Genomic DNA, 21,327 nt, shown 5'->3' with positions numbered 1-21,327 from the left:
GTACAAATGTGTACAGCAGCTTTGTGCATAAGATCCCCAAACTGAAAACAATCCAAATATCCATCAGCTGGTGAAGGGATAAATAAACTGTGGTCCATCCATGCAAGGAAATATTACTCCGAATAAACAGGAGCGATGCACTGATTCACACACCAGCATGGACGAGTCTCGAAGACACCATGCTGACTGAAAGAAGCTAGACACAAAGGGCTGTATTTGTTTTCTTTTTAGAGACAGGGTCCCACTCTGTTGCCCTGGCTGGAGTGCAGTGGTGTGATCATAGCTCACTGCAGCCTTGACCTACCAAGCCCCAGCGATCCTCCTGCCTCAGCTTCCTGAGTAGCTGAGACTGCAGGTGTGCACCACCATGCCAGGCTAATTACTTATTTTTTTTGTAGAGATGGGAATCTTGCTATGTTGCCCAACCCAGGCTGGTCTCAGACTCCTGGCTTAACTGATCCTCCTGCCTTGGCTGCCTGAAGTGTTAAGGTTACAGGCGTGAGCCGCGGTGACATACAATCCGGCTGGGCTGTATGTTGCGTGATTCTAATGATAAGAAGTTCTGGAGAAGATCAGTGGTTACTCTTGGGGCTGGGAAATGATTAGGAGGGGCTCGCAGGAACCCTCTGGTATGATGAAAACATGTTTTATTTTGGTCTGGTTGGTTGTCATATGGGTGTCTGCATTTGCCAAAACTCATTGAACTGCATTTTTACAATTGGTGCTTTTTACTGTGTGTAAAATACACCCTAAGAAGCAAGCAAACCAATAAGCAAGCAGGCAAGCAGATGAATTCACCAGGCTGTGTGAGCCCAGAGGTCTGCCAAGGCGTGTGTGAGGGCAGAGGGCCTTGGGCATGCTTCTTGGAGCTCCACAGTTGCTGTCCCTGCCCCTCCCAGGGACTGGGTGACAGGAAAGCCCAAGGAAGCCACACCTCCTGAGGTCCCCTGTGAATGTCCTTACCTTCTGTGGCTGTTCCCCCTGCTCAGAGACTATCAATGGCTCCCCATTGCCCAAGTCCACAGGAAGTTTCCAGCTTCCTCACTTGCTGCCCACTCACCTAGTCGTCTGCCTGTCTGGGCAATCCAGCCCTCTCACTCCCCCCACCCATGCCCCACGCCTCCTGCCCGCTCTACCTTTTGTCTCCACTTTTAGGGCTCAGCTACCCCAGGCCCTGGAGATCTATTTGGATCCAGCCATGTCTCTGCGTTCCTCCTTTGCTCGTCCCCCATCGCCCTACTTCCTGCGGGGCAATATTTCACCCCGTCTTTGCCCCAGTCCTGGGCACAGAGACCAGCGTCGTTGGCCAACAGGTAACTCCACGTCATTCCTCCTCCATCTGGGGCCTCAATCTTTCCATGTGTAGACTGGGCACCTCTGTGTCTGCTCATGCCACCAAGCGGCCACTGCTTATTTGTCCTTCCCACTCAGAGAAGAGTCACACAAGGCAGGGATTTTTCATTCCCCAGAAGACTTGGAAAGGAGACAGAAGTCAATCAGATGCCTGGTTCTGTCTTTGCCATCTGTCTCTCTGAGCCTCACAGTCCTCATCTGTAACACGGGGTGGTCATAGTGCCTGGGGCACTGGAAACAATTATCCTTGACAATAGCAGAAGTGGACCTACCCTGTGAGGTTAGGTCTTATTTTTAACCTCATTTTATGGATGAGCAAAAGGAGGCCCAGAGGGGTTCAGTGACTTGCCTAAGGCCACACAGCATGAAAAATCACAGACTGGGGAGTAAAATCCTAAGACTTTCTGGGGCCACCAGTCACCAAAGGCTGACTCCTTGAGAAGGGGTTGGAGAAGTCCCCAAATCTCCAGATCTCCAATTCTCCAAGCCAGGTCCTGGCGTGACTTCTCGTCGGCCACAGAGCCCCTCTCTGGAGGCCACTCTGTGCTCACAGCATCCCCAGCTGGGAAAGGGGATCACTGGGAGGCAGTCACTGGGCACTGCCCATCCACGAAGCCTCTACAGAGCTGGGTGCCGGGGAGGAGGTGGTGCCAAAGATTGCTGAGGGAGCAGAGGGGGTGCCTCCTTCCACCACCCCTGGACTCACTCTATGAGGCTTTGGGCCTGCCACCACCTTCTCAGGCCTCGATTTCTCCTTCTATGAGATGGGAGCCATCTGTATCAGTTCCCCGCTGGAGGGACGGCTTCAAGGAGCCAGAAGCAGAACTGGGGGGAATTCCCAAGGCTGTGTGAGCCCAGAGGTCTGCCAAGGCGTGTGTGAGGGCAGAGGGCCTTGGGCATGCTCCTTGGAGCTTCCCCAGCTGCTGTCCCTGCCCCTCCCAGGGACTGGGTGACGGGGAAGCCCAAGGAAGCCGCACCTCCTGGAAGTCCCCTGTGCATGTCCTTACCTTCTGTGGCTGTTCCCCTGCTCAGAGACTATCAGTGGCTCCCCCCAAATAAGACAAGTTTCTATCATATTAGAGGATCCCTGCAAGCCCCTCCAGATCATTCCCTCCCCACCAAGGGTAACCACTGGTCTTTTCCAGAACTTATCCTCGGAATCACACAATATAACATACAGCCTGGCCGGATCATATGTTACCGTGGCTCACGCCTGTAACTCCAACACTTTGGGAAGCGGAGGCAGGAGGATCACTTGAGCCAGGAGTTCGAGACCAGCCTGGGTTGGGCAACATAGTGAAACCCCATCTCTACAAAGAATTAAGTAATTAGCCTGGCATGGTGGCGCACACCTGCAGTCCCAGGTACTCAGGAAGCTGAGGTGGGAGGATTGCTTGAGCCTGGTAGGTCAAGGCTGCAGTGAGCTATGATTGCACTACCACGCTCCAGCCTGGCCTGCAGAGTGCAGGTGAATGAACCCTGTTGATGTAATGGTTACTGACCCGAGAGAGGCCTCCCACCAGGCAGCAGGAGGCTGCAGCTTGGGAGAGAGGGAAAACCTGGAGGCAGGACTGTGATTACATCTGCCCAGAGGCGGGACCTGCAGCCGTGGGGAGAGGTGGCACTCCTCAGAAAAGGACACGAGCCTTTTCCAATATGACCCCTCTTGGTAATTGCAAAGATGTTCTCACACCCCACGTGATGGGATATTTTTTATACCCACTGGGAGAGAAACCAGATAATGACAAACAGCTCCTGTGTGAACAACTTTTTTTTTTTTTTTGAGACGGAGTCGCACTCTATCTCCCAGGCTGGAGTATAGTGGCGTGATCTCAGCTCACTGCAACCTCCACCTCCTGGGTTCAAGCGATTCTCCTGCCTCAGCCTCCCACGTAGCTGGGATTACAGGTGTGTACGACCACACCCAGCTAGTTTTTTGTATTTTTAGTAGAGATGGGGTATTGCCATGTTGACCAGCCTGGTCTGGAACTCCTGGCCTCAAGTGATCTGCCCACTTCGGCCTCCCAAAGTGCTGGGATTACAGGCATGAGCCACTGATGAACAACTATTTCTAATGTCTTTCACCGATGTAGCCCAACTGCCCCTAGAGACAATCGACAAAAGATCAAACTGGTGTTTGAGGCATTGTGCGTCGTGTGAATTCGGGTCCAAACTTGGTTAGCCTTGAGGACTTTTGCAGTAATCATGCTGCACCGCCCCCTGGGGGTAGAAGTGGACAGAGACCTGATTGCTGAGCATTTAGGGGCACAAGGTCTCTGGACCGCTCACTCATGCACTCGCCCACACAGTCCCTGGGCATAAAATGGTGTGTGCTTGTGGGAAGGAATTGTGACTCATCTTTGCCCTCAGCCTCTAGTGTGATCCTAGCCCAGAGTAGGTGACTCAGAAATGTTTGTGGAATATGCCAGCAACTTGGAAGAAGTAAAGAAAATAAGGCAGCCCCAGGTGTCTGATTAATCAAACATTATTCAGCAATTGAAAATGATGTTTTTGAAGGATAATGTGGAAAAATGCCCGTGACATGATGTTAAATGAACTCTGAGCCTTAGTTTTTTCATCTGTGAAATGGGATAATAATAGTATCATCTTGTAGGAGTGTTGGGGGGATTTAATGAGACCAGCATGGAAAGTACTTAGCATGATGCCTTGCAGAAGGTAAGTCCTCCATAAATCGTGGCTAGAAGGTAAGTCCATAAATCATGGCTAGTAGGATTATCAAGTATAAAGAAAACATGACCAGAAGGAAATATACCAAATTATTAAGAGAGGTTAGCCATTGAGTGTAGGATTTTGGGTGAGCTTGATTTGCTTCTTTCAACTTTTCTGTGTTTTTCTAATATTCCCAAATGGACAGAAAGAAACCCGAAGTGTTAGGAAATCTGGGGGGCCCGGGCATTATCCTCTAGTTATTAATGTCCAATCAGGAGTGCTCTGAGCTAGTGGTTCTTACCTGGGGATGATTTTGCCCCCTAGGGGACATTTGACAATGTCTGGAGACATGTTTGGTTGTCACAATCAGGGGGCATCTGGTGGGTGGTGGTCAGGGATGCTGCTCAACACCCCACAGTGCACAGGACAGCCCCCCTACAAGACAGAAGTCCGAAAGTGCCATGGTAGAGTAACCCAGCTCTGCGGCTTCCTCTTCGGCAGTGTGGGATCCCCAGAACCCCCTTCCCAAAGATTTCTGGAAACCCAGAGGCGCTTCTGTGTCATCATGAACATGGTCGTTGCACATGTCTTGGTGGCTGGAAGGCTGCAGTGATTGCTGTCTCTTCTCTAGCACACGCAGAGGCCCCCCAGAACCAGGCACACCTATACCCAAGGTTGGCAGAACCAGAATGCCACACCAAGATGTGCATCGGGACAGCCTTATTGCTGCTCCTGCCAAGAAAAAAGGAGAAAGGAAAGGGCCCCATGGCGGGGAGAGCTAAGCACAAAAGTAGCACAAGCACAGCCCCTTTCACAGGCACAGGGACCCCGCCGGTGGCCGAGGGAGCGTGAGTTCTCGTAACGGTGGCCAGTCTCAGCCCTGGTTCTGAGATGCCCGCTACTCCCCTGAGGCCGCTCTTTCTGGAGTTCCTGTTATCTGGCTTTTTGCCTGACCTCCAAGCCCCTGAGAGGCACAGGCTTCAACCGATTTTCCGGAGAGGTTCAGCAGCACCTCCGCAAATCTCTGGATACAAACTAATGCGTGGGCTAGCAGAATTGTCCGATCCCACCAGCAGAAGCTTCTGGGCCCTGACTCCTGCCCAGCTCAGATGCCATCTCATCTGTTGACAGTCATCTTGCTTGGATGCGTGGAGAAAAGCTCCTGTCACCTCCCACTCTGCGCCGGTTCCATGAGGTGTCTTGCTCTTTTTCAGGTAGTGCTGCCTCAGGCCCTTTGCACTTGCTGTTTCTTCCGCCCAGGGCCCTGTTCCCAGCTGTCTGCACGGCTGGCATCTTCTCATCCTCTGGGCCTCAGCTTGGATGTCACCTTCTCAGAGAGGCCCACTCTGCAACCCTGCTCCCAGATATTCACTAGGACACCCCCTTTTCCTTTCAAGGCACTGGTGACAGTCAGAGTGATGTTGATAGATTGATTTGCACTGCCTGCGGGTGGGGCCTCTGTCCCTCATGCCCACTCTCTCCCTGTCCCTGCCTGGCGCCCGGCACACGGCAGGGAATCAGGAAACATCTGAATAAAGGGATTAGCAAGGGAGGCTTTGCAGAGGGCATGGGGGCTGAGGCGACGCAATGGGACTGACAAAATTTAAGCGGCAGGGGCAGAGAGCAGGGCGGCCTTAGGTTTAAGGCTTGGGTCAGGCGACCCTGGTTCGAATCCTGGCTCCACTGCTTAAGAGTTGCATGACCTTGGGCAACTTGCTAACCTCTGGCAGCCTCCCTTCCTCACCCAGGAAATGGGGAGAAGCATCTTTCCTACTCCCAGGGATTAGGGAGGGTGGAGTGAGCGTGGACAGCCTGGCACACAGTCGGTGCCAGTTAATGTTCATCCTGGGAGAGAGAGCTCCTGGCTGCCGGGTCAGCGTGGACCATCCGAGGAGTACTGTGGAGGCCTCCATGTCCCCACAGCCCCCACAGCCCCCGCCCCTGTGGTTTGGGGAGTGAGACCCCGCCCTGCAGAGCTGTCTTGTGGCCTAAAATTAGCTCACAAATTCCTTGGCCGCCTGGCCGGTGCTTCCAACCGACAATTCAAAGCAGATGTTTCCAGCTGTTGGGGCCCATCCCCCCTGGCCAGCACCCACGTGTGTCCAATTCACAAGGGCTGGAGTCAGCCCTGGGGAGGTCAACTGGCTTCATGCACCCCTGAGCCCCAGCTGGGCTGTGGGTTTGAGGTGGGGAGGTGAGCCCTGGGTCTGCACGCACATTCCCCCGAGGATAGGGGCTGAGTGACTGATTGCTGTGTCACTTTCCACCCGGTAGCCTTGTGGAGTGCCTGCTGTATGCCAGGCTTCTGTGTTAGCTGCTGCCCAGATGGTGTGATAAAGACTCTCTGTCAGCCGGGCGCGGTGGCTCACACCTGTAATCCCAGCACTTTGGGAGGCCAAGGTGGGCGGATCACTTGAGGCCAGGAGTTCCAGACCAGCCTGGCCAACATGGCAAAACCCCATCTCTACTAAAAATTCACAAATTAGCCGGGCATGGTGGTGGGCGCCTATAATCCCAGCTACTAAGGAGGCTGAAGCAGGAGAATCTCTTGAACCTGGGAGGTGGAGGTTGCAGTGAGCTCAGATGATGCCACTGCTCTCCAGCCTGGGTGACAGAGCGAGACTCTGACTCAAAAAAAACCAAACAAACAAACAAACAAAAAAGACTCTCCATCCAGGTGTCACTACTGTTGCTATTATTATTATTATTATTAGCATATTTATCAAGGGCCGGTTGCCAAGGGCTCACTGAATTCTCACAAGAACACAGAGAAGTGGGTGTTATTACCTCCATTTTAACAGATGAAGAAACCGAGGGTCAGAGTGGCTGAGTAACTTAGCTCAAGGTCATCCAGCTCAGAAGCAGCAGAACTCAGAGGTCCCTGAAGGGCAGGTGGTCTTGGCTCATCCTGATGGTTTGACCTCCATGCTGCCACCCCCGATGTGGCCCTTTCCCACTGGTGGGTGTGTCTGGGTGTCGTGGAAGACCCTCTCTGTGAGGCTGTTCCTAGGCCCAGGGGCAGAAGGCTGACTTGTGGCAGCTGCCTGGAGGAGGTGGCTGGTCAGGAACCCCGGGGTGCCAAGCTTTTAGCCACAGCTGGGTTGGAAGCTGGTGTCAGGTGTGGAAGGGGCCAAGGGAGGCCTGGGGTACTCATGGCCTGCATGGGTTTTTTTTGTTTTTTTTGAGACAGAGTCTTGCTCTGTCACCCACACTGGAGTGCAGTGGCCCAATCTCAGCTCAACGCAACCTCCACCTCCAGGGTTCAGGTGAGCACATCCAGCAACAGACAGGGTTTCACCACGCTGGCCAGGCTGGTCACTTTCGTGGGGTCTTATTGCAGAGCTCCTTCCGTTCCCCAGAGATGGGGCTCTGCGCTGTCTGTTGATCAGGGTCCCAGAGGGTGTGTGTGTGAATGGGGGCGGGGCCGTGAGGAAGGGGACGAGGGGGCTTGATGCAAGGAGAGGAAGGGAGCGGTGAAGCTTTACACACTCGGGGACCCACGGTGGATCTTCACTCATAGTAAAAAGCCAAAACCCCTGCTAATGCCTGCAGAGGCCCCACATTCTCCCACTCTCCCCTAACTCACTCTGTTCCAGCCACACCAGGCTCTCTTCCACTCCCAGAACACGTAGGCGCCCCCATCTGAGGACCTTAACACTGCCGTTCCCGCTGCTGGGGCTCCTCCTCTGGGCATCTCCCCGCTCGCTGGCCCGCCTCCTGAGGGTCTTTGCGTGGAGGCCGCCCACCCCTGCTGTTTACCTCCATACTGACTCCCACCTCCTCCAGACCTTGGGGCCTCACGAAGCAAGCTTTTCAACGCTCAGCCGTCTTCCGTGGGGTCCCTCTGGGAACCTGGATTGTTTGTTTGTTTGTTTTCTCTTTGAGACAGGGTCTTGCTCTATTGGGTAGCGCAATCATAGCTCACTGCAACCTCCGCCTCCCAGGCTCAAGTGATCGTCCCTACTCAGCCTCAGCTACACAAGTAGCTGGGACTACAGGTGCTCACCACCACACCTGGCTTTTTTTTTTTTTTTTTCTTGGTAGACACAGGGTTTTGCCATGTTGTCCAGGCTGGTCTCAGACTCCTGGGTTCAAGAGATCCTCCTGCCTCGGTTTCACAAAGTGCTGGGATTACAGGTGTGAGCCACTGTGCCCGGCTGGGACAGGGATTTTTTTTTTTTTTTTTTTTTTTTTGAGACAGGGTCTTGCTAGGTCACCCATGCTCACAGCTCACTGCAGACTCGACCTCCTGGGCTCAAGAGATCCTCCCACCTTTGCCTCCTGAGTAGCTGGGATTACAGGTGCGTACCACCGTGGTCAGTTAATTTTTGTATTTTTTGTAGAGACGGGTTTTTGCCATGTTGCTCATGCTGGTCTCGAACTCTTGACCTTAGGTGATCTGCCCGCCTCTGCCACCCAAAGTGCTGGGATTACAGGCGTGAGCCACCGCGCCCGGCTAGGGTGGAGATTTTTCATCTGTATTGTTCTTTGCCTGGAAAGTGTCTGGTGCATAGTGTGTGCTTAATAAGTTGTTGAGAGAGTGAGAGAGAGAAAGAGAGAGGAATAAAGGAAGGGAAAGGAAGTGGGAGAGAGAAAGGAGGGGAGGACGGAGGGGAGGATGGGAGGAAGAGGGGGAGGATGGGAGGAGGGAAGGAAGGAGAAGGGAGGCAAGAGAAGAGAAGGGAAAGAGGGCAGGGGAGAGAAGAGAAAGGAAGGGAAGAGGAGGAGGGAGCAGAGGGGAGAGGAGGAGGGACGAGATGGTTTTCATGTAAAGCAAGGCAGTAGAGGAGAGCAGGAGAAATGGGAGGTGACTTACCTGAGAATTTGGGTAGCTCAGGGCCCCTTAATTTCAGCTTCAAGCCTTCACTGCTTCTGACTCTCCACTAGCCCCTCTCCCGCTCAAGGACTCAAAGACACACAGGACCCCATTTCCACCATGGCCGAAAAGCGTCTTCAGCAGCACCGCCTCTGTTCCTTCTCCTGCTGGCCAGTGAGGCTCCTGGTAGCGACTGGCCCAAGGGCACCAGTGAACAGTTGGCAGAGCAGGGCACCCAGGCCAGGTCTGCAGTGCGGCGAGCGTTTACATTCCTGCTGGGCCCATCTGGCTTCCATGCTGGCCTGATGAAGCCGCATCTTACACTAGGCCCTGGGGAATGTAAATGTTGACATGGAGTGTGCAGCTGGCCGGGCCACTGCAGCCACCGGAAGCTCTGAGATCCCTGGCCTTCAGCCGGGGGGGTCACTCTCCCGGAAAGAAAGGGATGCAGGGTGCTTTATTATTTAAAAAAATCTTTTAAGGGAGTCATAACCTACATGAAGGGCACACATCTGAAGACTACAGCTTGATTTTTCCATGTGTGCATCCACCTAACCACCACTAACCACCCATCTAACCACCACTAACCACCCACCTACCACTAACCACCCACCTAACCATCACTAACCACCCACCTAACTACCACTAACCACCCACCTAACCAACACTAACCACCACTAATCACCCACCTAATCCCCTAACCACCACTAACTGCCCACCTAACCACCTAACCGTCCACCTAACCACCACTAACCACCCACCTAAACACCTGGCCACCCACCTAGTCACCTAACCACCCAACCACCACTAACCACCCACCTAACTACCTAACTGCCCACCTAACCACCTCTGACCACTATTAACCACCCACCTAACCACCTAACCACTCACCTAATGACCATTAGCCACCTACCTACCTAATCACCCACCTAATGACCACTAACCACCCACCTAATCACCTAACCACCCACCGAATGACCATTAACCACCCATCTAACCACCTAACCACCACTAACCACCCACCTAACCACCACTAACCAGGTATAGATCTTACACAGGTACACCCCCAGAAGGATCCTTGTGCCCATCCTGGGCAGTATTCCCCAAGGGTAATTGCTCTTTTGATTTCTGATGCCATAGCTTGGTTTTGTTTTCTTTTCTTGCTCTGTTGCCCAGGCTGGAGTGCAGTGGCGTGACCATAGCTCACTGCAGCCTTGACCCCTGTGCTCAAGCAATCCTCCTGCATCAGCCTCCTGAGTAGCTGGGACTACAGGTGATTAGTACCACATTTGGCTACTTTTAAATTTTTTTGTAGTGACAGAGGTCTCACTATGTTGCCCAGGCTGGTCTTGAACTCCTGAACTCAAGCAATTCCCCCGCCTCTGCCTCCCATAGTGCTGGGATTACAGGCATGAGCCACCTTGCCTGGCCTATTAGTTTTGCCTGTGTTCTAGAACTTCATGGAGACATGTGTGTTCTTTTGGATTGAGTTCTTTTGCTCCACGTGTCTGTGGCATTCGTCCACACCTGTTCCTGTTCACTGGTGAGTAGTATTCCATCATGCAAACATGGCACCGTCTGTGCATCCATTCTCCTGTTGATGGACATTTGAGCTGCTTCCAGTTTTTTGCTATTATGCGTAAAGCTGCCATGGACACTTTTATCTTTTGTGTTTGTGTCTTTGTGTGGATGTGTGTTTTCATTTCTCTTGGATAATGCCTAGGAGTGAGATTGCTGGGTCAGATGAGAAGTGGATGGTTAACTATATAAAAACCGCCAAACCATTTTTTCCAAAGTGGCTGTGCCATTTTTCTCTCCCACCAGCAGTGGGTGAGCATCCAGTTATTTGCTGGGGGTGGGAGGAGGGATGGTTGTTGAAACAAGTGGAAAATTTACTGAGAATCACAGAACCTCAGAGCTTACAGACGCCTCCTCTGACCCTTCCTGGGATAGGAAGGTAAACTGAGGCTCAGGTTCCAGTGTGGGAGGGGCAGAGCCAGGAGCTAATGTCAGTCTCCCAGTTTCCCGGCTCTAACTGCCCCTGGTAAGAATGGATCAGCAGCGCTCAGTCTTATTTCCCCAGAGGAGGTTTCATGCCAAGCCCTTTCCTGCCTCATGGCCCTTGTACTTGTCATCCCCTTGGCCTGGAAGCTTTTCCTCCTGCTCTTGCATGCCTGGTTCTCCTGATTCTGCAGGCGTCCATTCAAACGCCTCTCTCTTGAGGCCATCCTTGAGCACAATGGCTAAAATAGTTGCCCAGGTACCTGTCCCACCTGCTTCCCAGCTACTCCCTGACAGCACTTCACAGCGTCGGGCTACCTTCCCTCTTTGCTGGTTGATTTGTTTCTTGTCTGCCTCCCTTACCCGGAGCTCTCTGAGGCGGGAGTCTGTTCTGTCTTGCTCTTGGCTGCCCTGCAGTGTCCATGCAGGAGCTGGTGTGGAGCAGTTGCCCAGTAAATATTGGTTGAATCAACCCACAAATAAGCAAAATAGTATCAGTGTATCCCCAATGAATCCTGTGTCCTCCTTGAGCCTCAGTTTCCTCATCTATATAGCATGAGCAGGTTGCACTGGCTAGTGGGAGGGCATTTATTGATCATCTACTATATTCCAGGTGTGGGTGACACGGATACGGTGACAGTAAAGGCCTGGATTCTGGCCTTGAGAAGCTCCCACTCTAGAGATGCATGTAAATAGGGCATTACAGCCCAGTGTGCTCAGGGCTGAAAGCTAGGAGCCCAGAAGGTAAAGGAGTGTAGAGGAGGCTGCTGGTCTCCCTCTCCAGAGGCTGGCATTCAGGGAGGGCTTCCTGGAGGTGGTGATGACATAGGTACAGGGTGCGTAGGAGTGGTCAGGCAAAGGGGCAGTGGAGGACAGTGCTTCAGGCAAGAGGAACAGCCCAAGTGAAGGTGTGGCAGCATCTGCCTCCTTCATTGCTCTCTCTCTGTGCCCAGCATAGTTCCTGGCACACACAGGTGCTCAGTCAACAGTTGGGGAATAAGTGAAAATGTCTGGTTTACAGGTGGGGAAACTGAGGCCCAGGGAGGTTTCACAACACACCTAGAGCTCCACCATGCTGGGCAGCCATGGCCAGGGAGGCAAAGAGGGTGGGAGAAAAACGCATCCCACCTCGGGACTCTGCCAGCATCCTCAGGGACAAGGTTACTCTGCCTCCTTGGAGTGCCAGGCGGGAGGCCACTCCACGGGTGTCCCTCCAAAGGCCAGGCCTGGGCTGTAATGGGGCCACAGCCCAGGCCTCTCTTGCCACATGAAAGGCTCGGCCTATTTTTGCCCAGAGGACAGGCTCCAGTGGCCACTGGGGCTGTGTAATTAGAAGAGGTCCTGCACCCACGAGGGGCTGGAGCAAGGGGCTGTGGTGGGCAGGGTGGCCGCCTCAGGAGCAGATGGGGAGGACCCTGGCAGAGACCGAGGCAGGGTGGATTTTCCCCTCACCCTCCCTGCCTCCCTAGCCATGGCTGCCCACCAGGGTGGGGACCCCAGGGGCTAATTGCACGGCGGGCACAGGGTGAGGTCTCTGAATCCCTTCCCGGCTGGGCAGAGGGCCCAGGTGCCACTCTAGGCCTCTGAAATTACAGGCTACAAGTGAGCAGCACAGCCTGCTCCATGCCACAGGCCTGCCTGCGCCTCTGGGAACCGTGGTAGCACAGTCCACAGGAGCATCCCGGTCGGGCCCCACAACAGGCCCCCTGAACTAGAGAACGTGGAATGTGAGTCTCTTGGGATGAACGAGGAGCCACTGGAGCGAACCCTCGGAGCGCTATTTGGTGTAAACCTGAAAATGCAAGCGTGTGTGATGTTCCCCACCCCGTGTCCAAGTGTTCCTTCTCTTTGTTCAGTTCCCACCTATGAGTGAGAACATGCGGTGTTGGTATACATATGTAACGAACCTGCGTGTTGTGAACATGTACCCTAGAACTTAAAGTATAATTTAAAAAAAAAAAGAAAATGCAAGCGTGGAGGTCAGAGCAGTCATTCACACAGTCAACAAGCATTTATGGAGCACCCACGGTGTTCCAGGCACTGTCCTGGATGCAAAGTTATGGCAGTTCACAAAACAGGCCGAGCTCCTGGTGCCTGAAGACCTGGCTCCTGGACTCTTGCAATGACAATGATCTTCAAGAGCTGCCTAGAAGGTGCTGCACTGCCGCCCACCTCAGGACCTTTGCACGCGCTGATGGTGACTGGGCACCCTCTTGCGTCCTTGCCTTTCTAAATGCCTCCTTCTCATCTTCAAGAGCAGTTCTACCGTCACCTCTTCATGGAGGCCCCTATAAGGCTCAGGGCCAGACTAGCCTCCCAGACAAGTGCTCTTTTGGGCCCTGAACTACCGCTTCCAACTCTTAGCCCACTTTGCAGTTAGATATTCATTTGTTTGTTTACTTACTCATTGCAAGTTTTTCTGCTACTCTGTAAACTCTGTGCCTCTGTTTGTCCATCACTGCCTCCCAGGGCCTAACCTTGGCCTGTGTGCAGTCAAGGTCAAAATAAATATTTGTATACATGTGTACAACTATTACATGTCCATAAATTTTTTTAAATTTTTAAATTTTTTTTTTTTTTGAGATGGAGTCTCACTCAGTCACCCAGGCTGGAGTGCAGCGGCACAATCTCTGCTCACTGCAAGCTCTGCCTCCCGGGTTCACGCCATTCACCCACCTCAGCCTCCTGAGTAGCTGGGACTACAGGCGCCCACCACCGTACCCGGCTAATTTTTTTTGTATTTTTTTTTTTTTTTAGTAGAGACGGGGTTTCACCGTGTTACCCAGGATGGTCTCGATCTCCTGACCTCGTGATCCGCCGGGCTCGGCCTCCCAAAGTGTTGGGATTACAGGCGTGAGCCACCATGCCTGGCCATGTGTCCACAAATTTTTTTTAGAAATTTAAAACTACATTGGCTGGGTGCGGTGGCTCATGCCTGTAATCTTAGCTACTTGGGAAGCTGAGGTGGGAGGATTGACTGAGCCCGGGAGGTCGAGGCCGCAGTAAGCTGTGATTGCACCACTGCACGGCAGCCTGGGTGGCAGAGTGAGACCTTGTCTCAAAAAAAAAAAAAAAAAAGAAAGAAAGAAAGAAATATTAAAATATATTGACATAAAAAAAGACATATTTGTAGAATGAATGAAATTAGTGCACTAGAGCATTGGAGTCTTAGTGCTGGCAGGCTTGTGCCGAGCATCTAGTCTAACCCCACATTTAGCTGCGGCCCAGAGAAAGGCAGTAATGTGCTCCGTTGCCCATAGTTTTTGCCTGAGCTGGGACTGGGACTCCAGGCTCCTTTTTTGCCTCCGATCAGTGGCTGACATTGTCATTGTTCTGTCCTCAGATTGTGGGTAGGGATGCTCAGTTTAAGGACAGCCTGTGTGTGTGTGTGTGTGCGCATGTGTGTGGTATGTGATGTGTGGGGTGTGATGTATGGTGTGTTGTCATGGTGGTAAAGCACTTCAACAGGACAGAGGGAGTAGGAGCCCTATTTTGGGGAACGGGCCCCTTGGGAGGGGGGTGGTCCCATTTCCAGATTTTCTGACACGGGCACTGGGGCAGAAGAAAAGGGCTTGGACCTCCCAACATGCTAATTCATTCTGGGCAGGTTGCACCACCATGAACCTCAGTTTCTGTGTTCACCAAATGGGCTTCCTGCATTCATTCAGTTCCCCACAAGACGTAAGGGCCCGCTGTGTTTGAGGCACGGTGCTGGGGGAGAAAACCCAGTGCTTTGCGGGTGGATGATTCCAGCCATATAGGGAGCCAGTAATATAATATTCAACCTGGGGTGGCAGTCAGAATAATGCCCCTCCCCATAAAGATGCCCACAGCCTAATCCCTGGAACCTGGGAGTATGTTACCTTTTTTTTTTTTTGGATTCAAGGTTGTGCTCTGTCACCCAGGCTGGAGTGCAGTGTCACGATCATAGCTCACACTGCAGCCTTGAACTGCTGGGCTCAAGCAATACTCCCACCTCAGCCTCCCGAGTAGCTGGGACCATAGGGATGTGCCACACCCAGGTAATGTAAAAAAATTTTTAGAGACAGGGTCTCAGTAGATTGTCCAGGCTGATCTTGAACTCCCAGCCTCAACTAATCCTCCCACTCAGCCTCCTGAGTAGCTAGGGTTACAGGTGTGAGCCACTGCACCCAGCTGAGTGTGTCACACCTTATTTGGCAATAGGGATTTGCAGATGTGGTTAAATTAAGCCTCGTAGGGAGATTATCCTGGCTTATCAGGGTGGGGCCAATGTCATCACTAGGGGCCTTTATTGTGGGAAAGGGAACCCGAAGAGAGACAGTGGTATGAAAAGGACCCTGCCTGCTACCACTGGCCAGGAAGGCGGAGGAAGAAGCCTAAGGCCCAAGGAATGCCAGCAGCTTCTAGAATCTTGAAAAGGTAAAGAAACAGATTCTCCCTCAAAGACTCCAGAATGAACGCAAACCCTGTTGACACTTTGATTTTTAGCTTCACGAGGCCTGTTTGGGACCCTTGACCACAAGAATTGTAAGACCACGAATGTGAGTGGCTTCTGGCCTCTAATCTGTGGTCATTTGTTACAGCAGCAACAGAGAACTCATACCCTTGGCCTTGGCCTGTGCTTTTGACATCACTGAGCACGTGCATGCTCCCTAGCTCCTCCGCCTTCCCTCGCCAGCTTCCGAATAGTAGGGAGTCTCCATCTCCATTTTTACAGAGGAGGAAACAGAGGCTCCATGTGGGCAGGACATGGTGGAGGCAGGATTTGAAGTGGGTCTGTCTGCCTCTTGCTGGATGGATGAATGAATGAATGAATGAATGAATGAATGAATGAATGCATGTGAGGGGCTGCTAATCTGCAGGACTCCTTAGGTCAACCAGGCATCCTGGCTCCAGGGCCTGCCACTGACTCACCCCAGAACCCTGCTTGAACCATTAGAACTCACCTGCCTCACTTTCCCCCTCTGTGAAATGGGGCTCCAACTCCTATTCAAGCTACTATCATTGGGGGCATTGTGAGGCCACAGATCCCAGAACGAACCCTCCAAACCCTCACTGACTCTCTGTTGCCTCCTAGGTGACCTTCCAAGACTTTAGCCCAGCTCCTGCAAATGTCTCCAACCCTTACCACCCCTCCTTCAGGGGGATGCTCTGCCCAGGAGGGAGAAGCACAGAACGAGGGGAAGGAGAGGTTCCCTCAGGCTGGGCCTCCGGGGCCACCTGTGCAGGGACCAGGCTCTATTTGAGTTGGTTGTGTCCCTGCTCCTCAACATCCCAGGGTCCCCAGACTGCAGCCCTCAAAATGTTGGGTAAGATCTTCTTCCCCTACTGGTGGGCCCTGGGGGAGGTTTGGCTGCCCCTGCCTATCCCATGTCTGGTCTAAGATAGGTCAGGTAGGCCTGGAACACCCCTGGCCACCTTAAAGTGGGTGCGGCTGCTACAACATGTCTGTGGGTGGTCACTTGCCCCGGGGACATGTGTGTGCATGAATGTGTGTGTGCGTTTATTGGTGGATGGTCCCCTGTTCCCTCTAAGATGCAGGGTTTGGGGTGATTTCCAGAGAAGATGGGAAAGTCTCTGATTTTATTTCCCGAGCAAATGACTGTCCCAGTTTTCTGGGGGTGAGTGAGGGCTGCTGGGACCATTGCAGGGAACAATGATAATCTAGGTTTGGTTCCTACTCACAGAGCACACAGTCATCCTTCATGCACTCCCCTGTTCCAAACCTTCACTGGCTCCCTGCTGCCTCCTGGATGACCTTCCGGGACTTTAGCCCAGCTCCTGTCAATGTCTCCGACCCTTACTACGTGTTCCTCTCTTTGGTCCATGCTCCAGCCTAATCTGATTGCAGTGGCTTGTGCGTGGTGGCATTCCCAGCCACCACACCTTTACCCACGCCAGTCCTTCCATGCAGAATGCCTTTCCAGGGCCTGCTTCGCCCGCTTTACTCATTCACAGGCATACCCTCCAGGATGGCTTCCTGCCTCTTTCCCTTGGGTGATCCATCTCTCTGTCTTGGGGTTCTCTGAGCCCTTGACCTGATCCCTTTCTGTTTGGTAAAAAAGTAATTTACCTCTGTGTCCTTCTCCCTGGGAGTCTGTGAGCTCCCCAAGGCTGGGCTGTGCCTGATTCGCCTCTGGAACCTGTTTAGCACAGTGTGTGGCCTGCTACAGGCATTCCTTGAGCACTTGCTGGATGAACGCAGGAATGAATGAATGAATTAATTAATGCAAGGGGCTGCTAATCCACAGGACTCCTCAGGTCAGCCAGACGTCCTGGTTCCAAGTCACCTCAGAACCCTGCTTGAACCATTAGAACTCACCCTGCCTCACTTTCCCCCCCTGTGAAATGGGGCTCCAACTCCTATTCAAGCTACTATCATTTGGGGGCATTGTGAGGCCACAGATCCCAGAACATCAGAGTCAGAGGTAGCCCAGAAAGCTTCCCACCCATCCCTACAAATGGGAAACTGAGGTCTGGAGAGGGAAGGGCAGAGCCGGGCTCCGTGTCTCGGGCTCTGACCCACCATCAGGCCTCTCTCTAAAACTAATCCCAGCGGCCACGCTGCACCCTGAGCCTGGAAGCCTGAGCCACACAAGGACGGGGAATTTTCCTTCCCGCTTCCAGAGGTCTCTGAAGCTTCCTGACCTTGTCCCCTTTGGAGGGTATTGGGGAGCAGGGCGGGCAGAACCCCAGCTCGCTGTCTGGGGGAGCACTGCAGGACAGCCTTGTCTGTCTGTCTGTCTGTGTCAGCCTGCCCTGGGGACCCGAGGTCAGGGAGGAAGTGCCGCATCTGGTCTTCCCCAGAGCGGGAGTGTGAGCAAGAGTGGGATTGCGTGTGGCCCGAGAGTAGCCCCTCCCCTCCCCCTGTCCCCACCCCAAACCCTCTTAATGAAATCAAGCTGGCCCTGCGGCCCAGCCGGGAAGGGAGGAAGGAGGAGGGACGGGAGGAGGGAGGGCGGGCAGGCGCCAGCCCAGAGCAGCCCCGGGCACCAGCACGGACTATCTCTCCCAGCCCAGGCGCCCCCTGCTCTCGCTCCATTCGGCGGGAGCACCCAGTCCTGTGCACCAAGGAACTGGTGAGTCCTGGGGTCCCCTCCTCTGTCCTGAGAGCCTGGGGCTGTCTTGGAGCTTCGGGACTGTCGGGGCACTGGGGGACCTCTCTGAGTGTGTGTGGGCTTTGAGTGTGTGTTTGGTGTAGTATGCACGAGTGTGGTGGAATCTGAGTCCCATGTGCGGTGCTGGGGTGGGCCGGGGTGGGCCAGAGTGTTGTGTGTGTGCAGCTGGGGCCTTGGTGTAGGGGGCGTGTTGCTTCCACTTCTCTGCAAGTGGACTCCAGGCTGTTGCTTCCAGGATCCGTGTGAGGGTGATGTGGATGGTATTGTCCTGTGTGCGGGGATCGGCTGTGTGTCAGGGGGTTATGTATGTGTATGTGTTGTGTGTCCGTGTGTGTTCTCTGTGTATTGTGTGCATGGGCCATGAGAGCGCTGTTGGGTGTCTCGGTGCTGTGTGAGTCGGTGTGCCTGTGTTGTGTGTCTTTATACTGTGTGTCCATGCTGCCGCTGTGTGTGTGTGTGTGTGTGTGTGTGTGGAGGGAAGCTGTGCTCATCCAGACCTCTAGGGGCCCAGGTCCCTGTCCTCGGCTGGCCCTGGGGTCCGGGGCTTGTGCAGCGCTCCAACCAGAACATCCTCCCCAACACAAGGCCACTAATTGAAGCCAGGTTTCCAAGGGCCACCCCTCCCCCAAAGGCCACCAGTCTCTGGGTGGGGGTGGGGCAGCCCCCGGCCCCCTACCTTCAAGTCTTGGGGTCCCCAGGCCTCAGGGGTGGATCTGCACTCCTCCACATACTCAGGACCGTCTTAGGGCATTTGTCACACTTACACACTGCCAGCCCTGTCTGACATGTCTCCAGGCGGGGAGTCCTGGGCAATCACGTGGTACCTGCTAATTGGCACCCACTATGCGCCAGGCACGGCCGCATCTTGTCCTAACAGCAGTCCAGGGAGGTGGCTCTTATCCCCATCGTACAGATATGGAAACAGGCTCAGAGAGGTGACATGCTCAGCCCAGGGACACATAGCCGGGAAGTTACCTCCTCTGGGATATACTAAGACAGACTTCTCTGTCCAGGGCTCTGCCAGGCTCACCCCTGACTTGCTGTGACCTGGGCAGGCTGTTTCCAGTCTCTGGACCTGAGTTGCCTCTAGGGTGAAGCAAGAAGCATCGGGCCTGACCCCAGCTCCTAATGGCCTGCGAGATTCTGAGTCCTTGAAAAAATTAGGGTCCATTAGGGAGGTAGGAGGTACCTGGCAGGCAGAATGATGACTTCAGAGTTGTCCAGGACAGTGCTTCATTTCACAGATGGGAAACTGAGGCCCGGAGAGGGCAGGGGCCATCCAGGGCCACACAGCCATCTTTTTTGAGGCTCTGCTGGCTGCAGGTGGAGCTGGGTCCTCCACACGTTGCCCCCACCTTTCCCTGGAAGCCAGAAGGGGTTGTGGGGTACAAGGGACTCTGAGAGTCAGGGTCTCAGCCTTAAAGAGCCAGTGGCAGTGTGCGTGTTCTGCTTTCTTGCCCTCTGCCTCCGACTTCGTGTGTGTGTGTGCTGCATGTATACGTGTGTGTAGGTACATGTGTGCATGCGTATGTGTATGTGTGTGCATGTGTGTGTTTGGTTCCGCATTCCTCGGCGGCCAGAGCCGAGGAGGTTTCACTGAACGGGGTGAAAGGTTGGTCTTTCCCTGGGCGGTGGCTGGAACAGACAGTTAGCGCATGTTCCCATCCGGCGATGGTGCCCATTCGTCGGCTCAGGGTGGGAAATTGTTGGCTGAACCTGGAGCTCGGCTAGGGAAGGAATTCAGCTACGCCAGACACCATCTCTCCTCGGGGCTCAGCTACTCCGCACCAGGCACTCCCTGAAAGTTGTCTCATGTGTCCCTAACAGCTCTGAGAGGTGCTACCTGTGGTCACCCTTTCCCAACTTACAGGTGGGGAACGTGAGGCCCACAGGAGCCGGGTGTGTGTGTGACCGCAGAGCTGGACGCAATGATGCCGGGATCCTTGACCCAGCCAGAACCTGAGTGGGTCTCCAGACACCCCTGGTCCCAGCTGCCCTCTGCAGCGAGAAGTGGTAGTTGTTGCCATGAAAGCTGTCTCCTGGGCTTGACTGGGGGTGGGAGTCAGGGAGGTGACTGGCGGGTCACAGACCCCAAAGCTCAAGGTTGCCTGTAGGAGCCTTTGCTAACGGGCGCCAGAGAGGGCTGGGGGTCCCTTCCTCATTTAGCATCTGACAGGTGATGTCCACCAGCGGGAACAAGCCATTCCTGGCTCAGAGTATGTGATGTGTGCAGGTGTGTGTGGTTGTGTAGGTGTGTGTGTGGTGTGTATGGTTGTATGTGGAGTGTATGCATGTGTGTGTGGTGTGTGCGCGTGTGTATGATTGTGTGTAGTATGTGAATGTGTGTTTAGGGGTGTATGTGTGTGGCATGTGTGCGTGGTGTGTGGGGTGTATATGGGTATGTGTGGCATGTGTGCGTGGTTGTGTGTGGGGTGTGTGTGCATGTGTGTGTATATTGCGTGTGTAGTATGTGCATGTGTGTATATGGGTGTGTTAGTGTGTGGCATGTGTGTGCATGGTTATGCGTGGTGTGTGTGCATGTGTGTGTATGATTGTATGTGTAGTCTGTGCATGTGTGTATATGGCTGTGTGTGTGAGTGTGTGGCATGTGTGTGCATGATTATGTGTGGGATGCGTATGGGAGTGTGTGTGTGTGGCACGTGTGAATGGTTGTGTGTGTGGTGAGTGTGCATGTGTGTGTATGGCTGTGTATGAGTGTGAGTGTGGTGTGTGTGAATGTGCGTGTAAACTCCTGGGATCAGACAGAGGAAGGTTCGGATCTCAGCTCAGCTACTCACCATCTGTGTGTCCTTGGGGAAGTAACTGTCTGTCTCTGAACCTCCGTTTCCTCATCTGTAAAATGGAAAGAATGAAGCTGCCCCAGGGCTCCTGTAGGATTAAAGGCATGAAGAGGGCGTAGATGAGTACCCGTGAGGAAAGCATGGGCGACCAGCTCATTTAAAATGAGTCCCTGAGAAGCTTTGTCTCTTTTTTAAAAAATTGAAATAATTTAATGTATTTCATAGAGACAGAGGTTTCCTTATGTCGCCCAGGCTGGTCTTGAACTCCTGGGCTCACGTGATCCTCCCAAGTAGCTGGGACTATAGGCATATACCACCAGGCCTGGCTCATTTTTTATTTTTTTTGTAGAGATGTAGTCTTACTCTGTTGCCCAAACTCCTGCCCTCAATCAATCCTCCAGCCTCGGCCTCCCAAAGTGCTGGGATTACAAGTGTAAGCCACCACGCCTGGCCAATTTTGCCTCTTTTTATGTCCTGGAATTATTTTTAAATTTTTTTTGCCATCTAAGCCAGTTTATTCACATTTACATCAGCACAATTAATTTCTTTTTTTGTTTTTTGTTCCTTCCTTCCTTCCTTCCTTCCT

The 21,327-nt window shown here is 53.3% G+C and overlaps 1 protein-coding gene across 6 annotated transcripts in view; it reads left to right on the top strand.

The window, feature by feature from the left end:
* Positions 1–425: 425 nt before the first annotated feature.
* TMEM119 (transmembrane protein 119) overlaps positions 426–21,327 on the top strand; it is a 25,776-nt gene continuing 4,874 nt past the window's right edge. Inside the window, exons 1-2 of one of the 6 annotated variants that reach the window (XM_023197841.2) lie at positions 426–1,313; positions 15,900–16,131. In XM_023197841.2, the coding sequence (XP_023053609.2) occupies positions 1,110–1,313; positions 15,900–16,131 (436 nt within the window). In that variant the 5' untranslated portion in view covers positions 426–1,109. Of the gene's footprint in view, positions 1,314–3,967; positions 5,249–9,653; positions 10,113–14,818; positions 14,863–14,895; positions 15,242–15,899; positions 16,132–21,327 lie in introns of those variants that run through there. The other 5 variants (XR_002728027.1, XM_023197962.2, XM_023197885.2 and 2 more) reach the window with 5 other exon arrangements.

The sequence above is a fragment of the Piliocolobus tephrosceles genome, chromosome 10 (genome assembly GCF_002776525.5).
Source record: "Piliocolobus tephrosceles isolate RC106 chromosome 10, ASM277652v3, whole genome shotgun sequence".
Taxonomy (NCBI): domain Eukaryota; kingdom Metazoa; phylum Chordata; class Mammalia; order Primates; family Cercopithecidae; genus Piliocolobus; species Piliocolobus tephrosceles.
This window is presented reverse-complemented; position numbering and strand designations above follow the sequence as displayed.